Raw genomic sequence first — 16,675 nt, 5'->3', positions numbered from 1 at the left:
CGTTTTTACACTCCCAAAACCAGTGTACGAGAGATCCAGTTTCCCCACATCCTCATCAGCATTTGGAGTTGTCACGATTTTTTATTTTAGCTCTTCTCACAGGTGTATAGTGATGACAGCTCACCAAGGTCTTATTTTGCATTTCCCTGATGTCTAGTGATGTTGAACTTTTTTGTGTGTGTTTACTTGCCATCTGTACATCCTCTTTGGTGAAATGTCTCTTCAGGTCTTTGGTTCACTTTTCTAACTGGATTGTTTGTTTTCTAAATGTTGAGTTTAGGAGTTCTTTATTACACTAGATATGAGTTCTTTGTCAGACATGTGGTTTGCGAATATTTTCTCCCAGTCTATAGCTTGGCTTTTCATCCTTTTAAGAGGGCCTTTCCCAGAGCAAAACGTTGTAATTTTTATAAAATTCATTTTATCGTTTTTTAAAAAATGGATCATGTTTTTGGTGTCACATCGCATAAATCTTCTCCAATCCTAGGTCTCAAAGATTTTCTGCTATGTATTTCTAAGTTTATAGTTTTACATCTTATGTTTACATACACTACCTATTTTTGAGTTAATTTTTGTATAGGTATAAGGTCTAGGTCAGGGTTCATTTTTTCACCGACATCCAATTGATCCAGCACCATAATTAACACTACCGTTCTTTCACTGAACTTCTCTGGCATCTTTGTCAAAAATCAGCTGGCCATAGCCATGCACAGCTTCTTCTGAGCTCCCCATTTTGTGCCACTGATCTGCGTGTCTGAGGTTCTGCCAACACCACGCGGTTCTGTTCACGGCAGTTGTAAGTCTTCAAGTTGAGCAGAGCAAGTACTCTCACTATTTTTCTTTTTTGAAATTGTTTTTTAGCTATTCTAGATCCTCTGCCTTTCCATATTAAGTTTTAAAATAATTTTGTCTATATCTACAAAGGATTTTCTGGAATTGTGATACAAACTGCATTAAACTTGCATATTAATTAGGGAAGAACAGATTACTTAGCTGAGTCTTCTAATCCATGCACACAGCATGTCTCTCCATTTATTTAGCTCTTTTTTGATTTCTTCCATCAGCCACACTATTTTTAAAAATTTAACCACTGTTTTTAAAAAATGAAAGATTTATTCTAAAGATCTGGATTTCCAGCTTCTCTTGAAATACCTGAAGAGCCAGCAATGCTATCTGGCAACAAATGGCTAGAGCTAGGTGGTACCTGCCCCTCTGCCTCCTTTTTGTGGGGAAAAGTGATATGCTCCCTACTTCACCACAATTCCTCTACCAATCAACATGTCAGCTACAATTTATCACGCTGCTGTCTTTTTCTGTCTCTGTATCTATCAAAAATGAGAAAAGAAAACATATCAAGCATGTAGTATGATTCAAAAAAAGAGAAAAACCATATTTCTTGGAAATAAATAACACTCCCATGTCTTTAATATGCATGCCATCTCGCTTCCCTTTTGTTCTCCTGTCTGATTCCTGTAGATTTTTGATTTTAAGACTGAATATTATTCCTTCAAAATAAATCATACATGTTCTCTAACAAATCGTTATAGTTAATTCCAATTAACAATTTTGCAAATTCTTATTGTACTAACCTAAAACCACACAGTATCAAAAAAAGAATTCCTTCTTGCCTGGCTTAAGATATATTACTTCCACGCTGGAAAGTTCTATTGTACAAGAAAATTACCCCAAATCATCCTTTTTTGTAAAAACCATTGATGTATACAGTTCTGCTGCCATAAGGCAACTCTTTACACATCCTGTTACTTTTGTGACAGAGAGTTTTCCAAAATCCTTCATCAAGAAGGAAGGATTCATTAAATTACCATAAAGTTTTTTGCAGTCATACAATGAGATTTAATAACAAGGTTTCACCAACAGTATAAAAGATAATAAATTTTCAAAAACAGTATTATCATAAAGACTTGAAGAAAAAGCATGCAAATGAATACCATCATCTGTTTTTCCTTAAGCTACAGGTTGTTTATTTGCTAAAGAAGAGTTATTACTAAATAAGAGTCCATAGGTGGGCTTCTGGAATACCTGAATTACCTATATATGTGCAAAGAATGTTATATGTATGTGCCTTTTTCTAGGGAAAGCATCCATAGATTTTGTCATCGTAACTCAAGGTTTAAGATCATCACTGGACTATATAAAATGATACTAAATTAAGTTTAGATTTGAAAATAGAAATGGGGCAGTGTTGTGCAGTCAACGAAAACAAGGGTAACCATATATCCTAGTATGCCAGAATAATCCTGGTTTAGGCCTACTATCCCAACCCCTCCATCCAGTAAGTCCACCTTTGGCACTCTACGGTGGCCTGGTTTAAAAAGTGAAGAAACAAACAGAAAATCTGAATATAACTATAACAAGTAAAGAGATTAAGTCACTAATCAAAAAACTTCCCAGAAAAGCCCAGGCCCCAGATGGCTTCACTGGTGAATTCTACCAAGTGTTGAAATAAGAATTAACACCAATCCTTCGTGAGAGCTTCCAAAAAATAGAAGAGAGAAGACTTTCCAATTCATTCTGAGGCCAGTACTGCTCTTACTGAAACCAGACAAAGATATCACAAGGGGGAAAAAAAACACAAAAAACTACAGACCAATATTCCTTATGAATATGGACATCAAAATCCTCAACAAAATCAAATCAAGGAACATATATAAAGGATTATACGCCATGACCAAGTGAGATTTATCCCAGAAATGCAAGGAAGGTTCAATACACGAACAAAAATGTCAATGTAATACATCATATTAATAGAATACAGGAAATATACCATATGATCTTCTCAATAGATGCAGAAAAAGCATTTAACAAAACCCAACACCCTTTCTTGATAAAAACGTGCAATAAAATAGGAATAGAAGAGACCTTCTTCAAAATGATAAAGGGCACCTATAAAAATCCCACAGGTAACATCATACTTGATGGTGAAAGACTTAACGCTTTTCCCCTAAGATCAAGAATAAGACAAGAATGTCCACCCTTACCACTTCTATTCAACATTTTGCTAAAGGTTCTAGACAGGGCACTTAGGCAAGAAAAAGAGATAAAAGAAAAAGAAATAAAAGGCATTCAGATTCAAAAGGAAGAAGTAAAACTATCTCTTTTTGCTGATGACATGATCTTATACATAAAACACATGAAAACTAATAAATAAGTTCAGCAAGGTTGCAAGATACAAGATACATATGTGAAAATGAATTCTATACACTACAATCCAAATAAAATCCAAAAATGGTAACAAGAAAATCACATATTACAATAGCATCAAAGGAATAAAATGTTAAGAATAAGTTTAACCAAGAAGGTAAAAGACATGTAAATTGAAACTATAAAACATTGTTTTAAGAAATATAAAGACCTAATACATGGAAAGACATTCCGTGATCATGTATAATACTTAACATTGTTAAGATGACGATGCTTCCCAGATGGATATACAGATTCAATGCAATTCTGGTCAAAACTCCAATTGCCTGAGTCACAGAAAGATAGACAAGAAGAAAAGGCAGAGGGCTATGTACCAGATGAAGGAAAAGATAAAACCCAAGAAAAACAACTAAATGAAGTGCAGATAGGCAACCTTCCAGAAAAAGAATTCAGAATGATAGTGAAGATGATCCAGGACCTCGGAAAAAGAATGGAGGCAAAGATCGAGAACATGCAAGAAATATTTAACAAAGACCTAGAAGAATTAAGGAACAAACAAACAGAGATGAACAATACAATAACTGAAAAGAAAAATACACTAGTAGGAATCAATACCAGAGTAACTGAGGCAAAAGAACGGATAAGTGACCTGGAAGACAGACTGGTGGAATTCACTGCTGCAGAACAGAATAAAGAAAAAAGAATGAAAAGAAATGAAGACAGCCTAAGAGACCTCTGGGACAACATTAAATGCAACAACATTCGCATTATAGGGGTCCCAGAAGGGGAAGAGAGAGAGAAAGGACTCGAGAAAATATGTGAAGAGATTATAGTCAAAAACTTCCCTAACATGGGAAAGGAAACAGCCACCCAAGTCCAGGAAGCGCAGAGAGTCCCATACGGGATAAACCCAAGGAGAAACACGCCGAGACACATAGTAATCAAATTGGCAAAAATTAAAGACAAAGAAAAATTACTGAAAGCAGCAAAGGAAAAACAACAAATAACATACAAGGGAACTCCCATAAGGTTAACAGCTGATTTCTCAGCAGAAACTCTACAAGCCAGAAGGGAGTGGCATGATATACTTAAAAGTGATGAAAGGGAAGAACCTACAACCAAGATTACTCTACCCGGCAAGGATCTCATTCAGATTCGATGGAGAAATCAAAAGCTTTACAGACAAGCAAAAGCTAAGAGAATTCAGCCCCACCAAACCAGCTCTACAACAAATGCTAAAGGAACTTCTCTAAGTGGGAAACACAAGAGAAGAAAAGGACCTACAAAAACAAACCCAAAACAATTAAGAAAATGGTCATAGGAACATACATATCAATAATTACCTTAAACGTGAATGGATTAAATGCTCCAACCAAAAGACACAGGCTTGCTGAATGGATACAAAAACAAGACCCATATATATGCTGCCTACAAGAGACCCACTTCAGACCTAGGGACACATACAGACTGAAAGTGAGGGGATGGAAAAAGATATTCCATGCAAATGGAAATCAAACGAAAGCTGGAGTAGCAATACTCATATCAGATAAAATAGATTTTAAAATAAAGAATGTTACAAGAGACAAGGAAGGACACTACATAATGATCAAGGGATCAATCCAAAAAGAAGATATAACAATTATAAATATATATGCACCCAACATAGGAGCACCTCAATACATAAGGCAACTGCTAACAGCTATAAAAAAGGAAATCGACAGTGACACAATAATAGTGGGGGACTTTAATATCTCACTTACACCAATGGACAGATCATCCAAACAGAAAATTAATAAGGAAACACAAGCTATAAATGACACAACAGACCAGATAGATTTAATTGATATTTGTAGGACATTCCATCCAAAAACAGCAGATTACACTTTCTTCTCAAGTGCGCACGGAACATTCTCCAGGATAGACCACATCTTGGGTCACAAATCAAGCCTCAGTAAATTTAAGAAAATTGAAATCATATCAAGCATCTTTTCTGACCACAACGCTATGAGATTAGAAATCAATTACAGGGAAAAAAACATAAAAAACACAAATACATGGAGGCTAAACAATACGTTACTAAATAACCAAGAGATCACTGAAGAAATCAAAGAGGAAATCAAAAATACCTAGAAACGAATGACAATGAAAACACGATGATCCAAAACCTATGGGATGCAGCAAAAGCAGTTCTAAGAGGGAAGTTTATAGTTATACAAGCCTACCTCAAGAATCGAGAAAAATCTCAAATAAACAATCTAACCTTACACCTAAAGGAACTAGAGAAAGAAGAACAAACAAAACCCAAAGTTAGCAGAAGGAAAGAAATCATAAAGATCAGAGCAGAAATAAATGAAATAGAAACAAAGAAAACAATAGCAAAGATCAATAAAACTAAAAGCTGGTTCTTTGAGAAGATAAACAAAATTGATAAACCATTAGCCAGACTCATCAAGAAAAAGAGAGAGAGGACTCAAATCAATAAAATTAGAAATGAAAAAGGAGAAGTTAAAACAGACACAGCAGAAATACAAAGCATCCTAAGAGACTACTACAAGCAACTCTATGCCAATAAAATGGACAACCTGGAAGAAATGGACAAATTCTTGGAAAGGTATAACTTTCCGAGACTGAACCAGAAAGAAACAGAAAATATGAACAGACCAATCACAAGTAATGAAATTGAAACTGTGATTAACAATCTTCCAACAAACAGAAGTCCAGGACCAGATTGCTTCTTCACAGGTGAATTCTATCAAACATTTAGAGAAGAGCTAACACCCATCCTTCTCAAACTCTTCCAAAAAAACTGCAGAGGAAGGAACACTCCCAAACTCATTCTATGAGGCCACCATCACCCTGATACCAAAACCAGACAAAGATACTACAAAAAAAGAAAATTATAGATCAATATCACTGATGAATATAGATGCAAAAATCCTCAACCAAAGTACTAGCAAACAGAATCCAACAACACGTTAAAAGGGTCATATACCATGATTAAGTGGGATTTATCCCAGGGATGCAAGGATTCTTCAGTATACACAAATCAATCAATGGGATACACCATATTAACAAACTGAAGAAGAAAAACCGTATGATCATCTCAATAGATGCAGAAAAAGCTTTTGACAAAATTCAACACCCATTTATGATAAAAACTCTCCAGAAAGTGGGCATAGAGGGAACCTACCTCAACATAATAAAGGCCATATATGACAAACCCACAGCAAACATCATTCTCAATGGTGAAAAACTGAAAGCATTTCCTCTAAGATCAGGAACAAGACAAGGATGTCCACTCTCACCACTATTATTCAACACAGTTTTGGAAGCCCTAGCCACAGCAATCAGAGAAGAAAAAGAAATAAAAGGAATACAAATTGGAAAAGAAGAAGTAAAACTGTCAGTGTTTGCAGATGACATGATACTATACATAGAGAATCCTAAAGATGCCACCAGAAAACTACTAGAGCTAATCAATGAATTTGGTAAAGTTGCAGGATACAAAATTAATGCACAGAAATCTTTTGCATTCCTATACACTAATGATGAAAAATCTGAAAGAGAAATTAAGGAAACATTCCCATTTACCACTGCAACAAAAAGAATAAAATACCTAGGAATATACCTACCTAGGGAGACAAAAAACCTGTATGCAGAAAACTATAAGACACTGACGAAAGAAATTAAAGATGATACAAACAGATGGAGAGATATACCATGTTCTTGGATTGGAAGAATCAACATTGTGAAAATGACTATACTACCCAAAGCAATCTACAGATTCAATGCAATCCCTATCAAATTACCAATGGCATTTTTTACAGAACTAGAACAAAAAAATCTTAAAATTTGTGTGGAGACACAACAGACCCCGAACAGCCAAAGCAGTCTTGAGGGGAAAAAGCGGAGCTGGAGGAATCAGACTCCCTGACTTCAGACTATACTACAAAGCTACAGTAATCAAGACAGTATGGTACTGGCACAAAAACAGAAATATAGGTCAATGGAACAAGATAGAAAGCCCAGAGATAAACCCACGCACCTATGGTCAACTAATCTATGACAAAGGAGGCAAGGATATACAATGGAGAAAAGACGGTCTCTTCAGTAAGCGGTGCTGGGAAAACTGGACAGCTACATGTAAAAGAATGAAATTAGAACACTCCCTAACACCATACACAAAAACAAACTCAAAATGGATTAGAGACCTAAATGTAAGACTGGACACTATAAAACTCTTAGAGGAAAACATAGGAAGAACACTCTTTGACATAAATCACAGCAAGATCTTTTTTGATCCACCTCCTACAGTAATGGAAATAGAAACAAAAATAAATAAATGGGACCTAATGAAACTTAAAAGCTTTTGCAAAGCAAAGGAAACCATAAACAAGACGAAAAGACAACCCTCAGAATGGGAGAAAATATTTGCAAATGAATCAACGGACAAAGGATTAATCTCCAAAATATATAAACAGCTCATGCAGCTCAATATTAAAAAAGCAAATAACCCAATCAAAAAATGGGCAGAAGACCTAAATAGACATTTTTCCAAAGAAGACATACAGATGGCCAAGAGGCACATGAAAAGCTGCTCAATATCACTAATTGTTAGAGAAATGCAAAACAAAACTACAGTGAGGTATCACCTCACACCAGTTAGAATGGGCATCATCAGAAAATCTACAAACAACAAATGCTGGAGAGGGTGTGGAGAAAAGGGAACCCTCTTGCACTGTTGGTGGGAATGTAAATTGATACAGTCACTATGGAGAACAGTATGGAGGGTCCTTAAAAAACTAAAGATAGAATTACCATATGATCCAGCAATCCCACTACTGGGCATATACCCAGAGAAAACCATAATTCAAAAAGACACGTGCACCCCAATGTTCATTGCAGCACTATTTACAATAGCCAGGTCATGGAAGCAACCTAAATGCCTATTGACAGATGAATGGATAAAGAAGATGTGGTACATATATACGATGGACTATTACTCAGCCATAAAAAGGAACGAAATTGGGTCATCTGTAGAGACGTGGATGCATCTAGAGACTGTCATACAGAGTGAAGTAAGTCAGAAAGAGAAAAACAAACATCATATATTAATGCATATATGTGGAACCTAGAAAAATGGTACAGATGAACAGGTTTGCAGGGCAGAAATTGAGACACAGATGTAGAGAATAAACATATGGACACCAAGGGGGGAAAGCAGCAGGGGGTGGGGGTGGGGTGTGATGAATTGGGAGATTGGGATTGACACATATACACTGATGTATATAAAATTGATGACTAATAAGAACCTGCTGTATAAACAAACAAACAAACAACTCCAATTGCCTTCTTTGCAGAAACAGGCAAGCTGATCCTAAAATGTATATGGAAATATGAGTGACTCAGAACAGCCAAAACAATCCTAAAACAGAAGAATGCAATTGAAGGACTCACACTTTCCAATTTCAAACTTACTACAAAGTTACAGTAATCAAGACTATGTGGTGCTGGCATAAGGACCGACATATAGATGAATGGAAAAGAACAAAGAACCCAGAAGTAAACCCATGTATCTACGCTCAACTGACCTACAGTAAGTGTGCCAAGACCATTCAATGGGGAAAGAATAATCTTTTCAACAAGTGGTGCTGCTAGGACCACTGGATATCCACATGTAAAAGAATGAAGTTTGACCCCTACCTTACAGCATATACCAAAATTAACTCCAAACAGATAAAGAAGAAAACATGCCTAAATCTTTGTGACTATGGAATAGGCAATAGTTTAACTCTTACAACTCAACAATAAAAAGGAAATAACCCAATTTTAAAGTGGGTAAAGAATCTGAATACATTTCTCCAAAGAAGATACACAAATGGTCAATACACACATGACAAGATGTTCACATCTTTTCCATTAGGGAAGTGCAAATCAATACCACAATGAGACCACTTCATACCAACTAGTTAGAATCAAAAAGAAGGGGAAATGTTGTGTTAGTGAGGATATGCAGAAATTGGAACCCTTACACACTGCAGATAGGAATGCGGAATGGTGCAGTCACTATGGAAAACAGTTTGGCAGTTCCTCAAAAAGTTATACAAGAAAGTTACCCTATGACCCAGTAATTCCACTCCTAGATACATATCTGGAAGAATTATGTTCAACGCAAAGACTTGTACACAAATGTTCACAGCAGCATTATTCATAATAGCCAAAAATGAATAAACCTAAATGTCTATCAGTGAATGAATAAAAATGTGGTATATCCCTACCGTGGCATATTACTCACCTATAAGGATCAAGCACTGACACGTACTACAACGTGGAAGAACCTTGAAAACATTATGCCAAGTGCATTTCCAGACTCAAAGGCCACATATTACATGACTCCATTTGTATGAAATTCCCAAAACAGGCAAATCCATACAAACAAAAGATTAGCCTTTGCCAGGGGCTGTGGGGAGGAGGAGTGGGGAGTGACTGGTAAATAGGGAGCCTCTGGCTACAAATGACACTCTGGGGACAAGTGGCACAACTTGAATGGGGTCTGAGGATTAGATGGTGGTAATGTCACAATGATAACTTCCTGGTTGTGATGCCTGTATTGAGCTATGCGGGAGAACATGCTTGTTTGTAGGAAATTCAGGGGTAATGGGACATCCTACCTGCAACTGTATCTCTAATGGTTCCAGAAAAAGAGCTATGGAAACCACTGGGTTAACTTAGTTTACATAGATGATCCTGGCCAAAAATCCACATGATCTATCACGTTCATTATCTTCACCAACAAACTGAACTGTCGTAAAGCATCAATTTTGTTTAATTATGGGGTTAAATCTGGCCATGCTCTGAATAACTGACACTCATCTCTATGTTCACTTATGTCACAAGACTGTTACGGAAGCAAGTGAGTCAGCACTTTAAGAATACCTAAAGTGCTATCTAGAGTTCATCTTCCATAGCTTTCATCCACCAATTATTGTTCTTCCAGCTCAATTCACAAAGAGTATTTTAGTGACAGCACAAGTAGAAACTAAAGAAACGTAAGACTATATAAATTTAATCTTACTGCCTAGATTTCTGAGCACTGAGAGAGAGAAACTAAAACTAAAAAAAGTAGGGATCACAAATTCTAATGCTGGCTTTACCAGACACTTGTTATGACCAGAAGAAGAGCACTATATGTGTATCAAATGAGAGGAAAAAGTATGGGATCTAGTAATTCAGTAATTGCTGATATTAGCAAAGAATAAATAATGCAACTTAGGAACTGCTGCATGTCTGTTTCTTTCCACAATTACTTAAATACTTTAAGAAATGGAAAGAAAGTACCTGAAACATAACATTGGCACACTTCTACCTCTTTTCCCTCACAACCCCTCAAAAAACAGGAGGCTGTGTGATTTCCCCCAAAATCATTTATTCTTTTCATCTGGTTGTAAGACTTTAACTCCATTATTCTAGAGATGAGAGTTTAATGATATTCAACTCACCAGTTAACCAAGCCTTTATCAAACTAAGTAGCAGAGAATTCAATTCAGTAAATGGTCTTGTGGGCTGTTACCACATGCTGGGTAACAGAGGTAACTAAGACTCATTCCCTGCCCTTACGGGGTTTCCTCTAATGGAAAAGAAATAAGGTTCAAAAGAAGAATGAAAGAAATGCCTCCTAGACTAAATCTATCCAGCGATCAGAACTCTGAAACTATGGAAAACAGCTTTTCAAATTTTTTCATGTTTATGTGTGCACACATATCCAGATTTTTTAAAAACAGAAGAATTCAATTACACTGTTTTGTAACCCTTTTTATTTTTACATCATTCGTGTCAATTAGTATACTTAAAAATCACCGTTTTTAATGGGCTGCAGGTATTCCACTGTAAGGATGTATCAAAATTTACCTTACCAATACCCTGCAGCTAAATGCTCATGCTTATTTTTTTAAATTAGGGATCAGGGGAAATCAAGAAAACAGCTGCAGCTAACATTATTAACAGCTGTACATTTAGCTAAGATGCTCTATAAAACCATCCTAGGAGTTCATCTCCAAGACATGTGGGTTTATAAAGTATCTTACAGAGGTATTCCAGTTCATTTATCAATCACACCAAACGCCCCCCCCCCCCAAAAAGAACTCACTCCAAAAGGAACTTGAGAATTCTTAATACGTAATATATTTGTCCCTATGGGTCGGGTCCTAAACACTGCAATTACTGTGTCACTAAACACACACACACACACACACACACACACACACACACACACACCCTCCCCCCCCCCACACCCCATCACAAACTTCCAGAAAACAAGCCTTAAGGTCTTGATATCCTTCTCCCTGCTCCCTCACTCTCCCGGCTACTGTGAATGCCCTACTCTAGGCCCTAATATTACTTTTATCCCCGAAGTGTTTGCACTGACTCTCTCTGACTTCGTTCCCTGCCCACTCCAAACAATCCTACACAATATTCCTATGTAAAACTTCCTAAAGAAAAATATAACCTCTCTGCCTGAAAAATTCCTAATCCCTATTATTAGAGAATAGTGCCAATTTATTATTAACACTTTTGCTATTCAGTTTGGCCACTAATCCACCTTCCAATCTTAACTACTACTCTCTTGCAAATACCCTCCAGTCAAATCCTACTAAAGTACTCAATTCTTTGAAAAGCCTCCAACTTCCTACCCTATTACATATGCCGTTCTCTCATCTGAAATGCACACGTCAAAGAACATCTATTTACAGATAATCACAGATCTGGAAGGGATCTTAGGGATATCCTAGTCCTCTCACCTTAATTTGCAAACTAGGAACTTCTGTCACTCATTTACCCAAGAGCCCAGAAACCTCCCATCCCAGCATCCTCAAGACACAGTGGTAACTCTAGTATGCCCGAGACCAATCCACCGGTTGAGATTTTCAAGTCTCATCTGCAAAGATCATGCTCTAGCAATTTGGCTTAGGGCCAGAACTCTTTTTTTTTTTTTAAACAAGCACTTCAGGTTATTCTTAAGCAAGGCATCAAAGCTTCAGACCATAATAAGAAAAGCACAGGAAAAAAGAAGACATTGAGTATATGTATAGCCTTGTAGCACTTAGCACATCATCTGACAATTTTCATTTCTGTCCCCATTTTAGAGCCTCCAAAAAACAGATACTCACTGCTACTTGTGCCGAATCCATAAATCTCAGTCCAAAATAGTCGCTTTCAATAAGGTCCAAGTGGTACATAATCTGATCAAACAGCTCTTGTCCTTTGGCTTTTTTCTGAAATGGCAAGAAAATAAATCAGTAAGTGACTTATAAGATCAACAGGTCTGAACTGAAGATGGTTTTAATTACACAAGATCTCTTAAAAAAAAAAAAATAGTTGCAACACCAAGTATTACCATGTAGCCGGTAATGGGGAAGATACCATGGTTTTCCAATAAACCATTTAAGGCCAAAAGAGAATTTGTGATCTATTATGTGCTTTCCTGGATAGTGTTACTTCCTATCAACCAACAAACATTACTGTGTACCTAACACTACGTGTAAGAAGAAACTCTTGTCTTGTCAATTTTTAGGGTCCCTACTTTAAAGGAGCTTTATAATAACTGGAAAGAGAAAACAAGAAATCTTAGAACACTTAAGCCCAAACCATGTGGAACCAACTATATTTGCCAGAGAAGAGAAGAGAGAGTCACTGAGACTAGAATCATCAGTGAAGACTTGAAGATCGGTCTTAAACTGGAAAGAATGTAGGGTAGGAAATAGCAAAAGCAGAAATGGAAGGTGGGAGGGAAAATGGACAGCGAGAAAACTACTGATAAACTCAGAAGACACCAAACTGGAGGGAGTCAGGGCGATAACAAAGAAGCTTGCGCAGACAAAGCAGGTCGCAGAGTGTGCTCTCAGGACCCCTGAGGGATCCCAAGAAGAAAGATCCACATGGTCCCAGGATTCTCCTCACGTACCCTCAATCAAAACAACATACTGCAACACAGTGAATACAGGAGCAGATAAGAGAATCTAAGTACTGGTCTATTAAATCAAGCATTAAAGAGACTGGCAAAAGTGCATAAAATAATGCTACTCTTCTCACTAAATTCTTTTGTTGTTTAGTAAGATAGTTATTTTTCATAAAAATGTTACTTTTGTTAACCTATAAGGGGTATATTATTGCTATTTTTAAATTAACCAGTAAAGTTTTTCTTTAATTTTTCAGGTTTTTTTTTTTTTTTTGGGCCGCACCACATGGCATGTGGGATCTTAGTTCCCTGACCAGGGATCAAACCTGCACCCCCTGCAATGGAAGCGCGAAGTCTTAACCACTGGACCACCAGGGAAGTCCCTAATTTTTTGGTTTTAATTTCTAATATGGTAACTATCCATAAATATAACCTTTTAAGTAAAAGCATTGTTGAGATCCTCAATTTTCATATATGTTGCATCCATGCCCCTCCCCCTAGTTTTAAATTATTTAGAATATTTCCCATTAAAAAAATGTAGATTGTTTTCATTGAATCATCAATTTCTGCCTTTTAACTGAAAACTTGATTATTTCAACTTGTCCACTGCTTTTTCTGCACTTTCTACATCCTTTCTATTTGATAAACTGTCATCCCTTTATCAAAACAGAACTTTACCAGGGCCTCATGCCCCCAATCTCCCCTCCACCCAATCCTCATCAGGTTTTATGGATATTCTTCCTCTATTTCTTTTCTTTTGTTTGGTCATGGTTAATTTTTTTTAAGACAACAACTTTACTTTGGTATTCAATCATTCTTTACATGTCTTACACGTGTACATTACACATACCTAGCAGCATCTGCTAGATTTCTCTACTCATTTGAGTTTTTCCTCAAGAAATGTTTCCCATGTGGGACTTTATATGTAATCTTCTATGTTTGAGAATATTTTAATCATGCTCTTATACTTGAATGACAGTTGGCTTGATATAAAATTCAAGGTTCAAAGTTACTTTCTGTCAATACTCTATTACTCAAAATACATTACTCTATCACTCAAAATATATTACTCTATCATCTTCCTACAATCTATGTTGCCACTGAAAAGTGTGATGTCAATTTCAGCTTTTTTTTTTTTTGCCACACTGTGCAGCATGTGTGAGATCTTAGGGATCAAACCTGTGCCCCCTGCAGTGGAAGCTCGGAGTCTTAACCACTGGACCGCCAGGGAAGTCCCTCATTCCTTTTTAAAGCTGAATAATATTCCACGGTATGTATACATTCGGCCCTCCATACGGCAGGTTCCGTATCCTTGGATGCTGGTATCTGCAGCAGGTCCTGGAACCAATCCCCCACAGACACCGAGGGACGACTGCAGGCCATTATGTTTACTGATTCATCTGTTGATGAGCACTGGGTTGTTTCCACCTTTTGGCTACTGTGAATAATACTGCTGTGAACAGTGGTATACAAGTAACTGAGTCCCTGCTCTCCATTCTTTTGGGTACATACTTAGGTGTAGAATACTGTAATTCCATGTTTAACTTTTTGAGAAACCGCCGAACAGTTTTCCGTAGTACCTGCACCATTTTACATTCCCACCAGCAATGCACAGGGTTCCACTTTTTCCACATCCTCACCAACACTTGTTATTTTCTGGATTTTCTTTTTTTGTGTTGGTAACAGCCAACCTAATGGGTGTAAAAGGGTATCTCATGTGGTTTTGATTTGCATTTCCCTAATGCCTAGTGATGTTAAGCATACTTTCATGTACTTACTGGCCATTTGCATATCTTCTTTGGAGAAATATTTATTCAAGTCCTTTTCCTATTTTTGATTTGACTTGCTTTTTTGTTGTTGAGTTGTAGGAGTTCTTTATATATTCTCTATATTAATCCATTATCAGATACACAATTTGCAAATATTTTATCCCATTCTGTGGGTTGTCTTTTTACTCTCTTGATAGTGAGTATCCTTTAATGCACGAAAGTTTTTAATTTTGATGAAGTCCAACTTATTTATTTTTTCTTGTGCTGCCTACATTTTATTGTCACATCCAAAAAAACACTGCCAGATCTAATGTCATGAAGATTTTCCCCTATGTTTTCTTCTAAGAGTTTCATAGTTTTATCTCTCACACTTAAAATTTTGTCATTCTGATTCTATACCCACTCTGACGTGTCCGTGTCTTCCTCACAACCAAGCAATTAACTCAGTTCTCCAAGGAGACTGACTGCGTGTCAGACAAACTCAATTCTCACCCTACCTCCCTGGAGAGAGCATCAGACTCCACCGGTTAAGAGCTCAGTCCCACAAGACTGCTTCCACTTCCGATGCCAATCGCAGGTCCAGGTTGCTATGGGTGCGTCTGACCAACTGGCTATTAAACGGCTTCTCATGACCCCCTCCTTGGCTTCAATGAACTTGCTACAACAGTTCACAGAACTCAGGAAATCAGTTTACTCACTAGATTAACAGTTTATTACAAAGGATATCAGCAGATACAAATTAACAGCCAGATGAGGAGATACACAGGGCGAGGTCGCAAACACAACAGCTTCTGTTCCAGTGGAGTTTGGGACCCAGCACGTGGAAGCGTTCTGGTTCACCAACCCAGAAGCTCTCCAAACCTGTCCTTCTGGGTCTTTATGGAAGCCTCATTAAATAGGCATGACCAATTAAATCACTGGCCACTGGGGACTGAACTCAATCTCTGGCCCCTCTTCCCTCCCAGCTGGGGTGGGGGCGGGGGTACCAGCTTCCAACCTCCTAATCACATGGTGAGTCCCCCAGTCAACCGGTCCCTATCAGTGGGTTACCTAGGGGCTTTGTTAACATAACAAAAACACTTTTAGGGCTCTCCTGACTTAGAAAATTCCAAGGGCTTTAGGAGCTCTGTGCCAGAAACACGATAAGGATCAAATATATATTTATTATAAATCACAATACCACAGTCGTCTTTGATCCATTTTGAGTTAATGTTTGTATATGGTGTAACATAACAATCCAACTTCATTCTTTTGCATGTGGATATTCAATTTTCCCAGCACCATTTGTTGAAAAGACTCTTCCCTCATTGAATGGTGTTAGCACCTCTGCAGAAGATCATTTGACCATGTATTCGAAGGTTTATTTCTAGACTCGCCATTCTGTTCCATTGGTCTGCATGTCTGTCTGTATGCTAGAACCACACTGTTTTGATTACTATAGCTTGGTAATAAGTTTTCAAATCAGGACATGCAAGCTCAACCTTTTCCTTCTTTTTCAAGACTGTTCTATTTGGAGTCCCATGAGATTCCATATGAATTTTAGGATGGTCTCTCCTATGTGTGCAAAAAATGTTCTTGGAATTTTGATATGGAGTGCACTGAATCTACAGATCACTTTGGGTAGTACCGTCCTCTTAACAATATTAATCTTTCAATCCATGAACATGAGTTATCTTTTCTTTAGATATTCTTTCATTTCAGTAACGTTTTGTAGTTTTCAGTGTACACGTTTTTTGCCTCCTTGGTTAAACTTATTCCTAAGTATTTTATTCTCCTTGATGCTATAGTA

The 16,675-nt window shown here is 37.2% G+C and overlaps 1 protein-coding gene across 4 annotated transcripts in view; it reads right to left on the bottom strand.

The window, feature by feature from the left end:
• Positions 1–16,675, bottom strand: part of EPB41L5 (erythrocyte membrane protein band 4.1 like 5) — a 143,030-nt gene that overhangs the window by 110,931 nt on the left and 15,424 nt on the right. For all 4 annotated transcript variants that reach the window (XM_061182971.1, XM_061182973.1, XM_061182974.1 and 1 more), the window contains exon 3: positions 12,330–12,434. In XM_061182971.1, the coding sequence (XP_061038954.1) occupies positions 12,330–12,434 (105 nt within the window). The remainder of the gene's footprint in view (positions 1–12,329; positions 12,435–16,675) is intronic.

Source organism: Eubalaena glacialis, chromosome 1, assembly GCF_028564815.1.
Source record: "Eubalaena glacialis isolate mEubGla1 chromosome 1, mEubGla1.1.hap2.+ XY, whole genome shotgun sequence".
Lineage (NCBI taxonomy): Eukaryota > Metazoa > Chordata > Mammalia > Artiodactyla > Balaenidae > Eubalaena > Eubalaena glacialis.
Note: the sequence above shows the minus strand (reverse complement) of the source record. Positions and strands in the feature narration are given on the sequence as shown.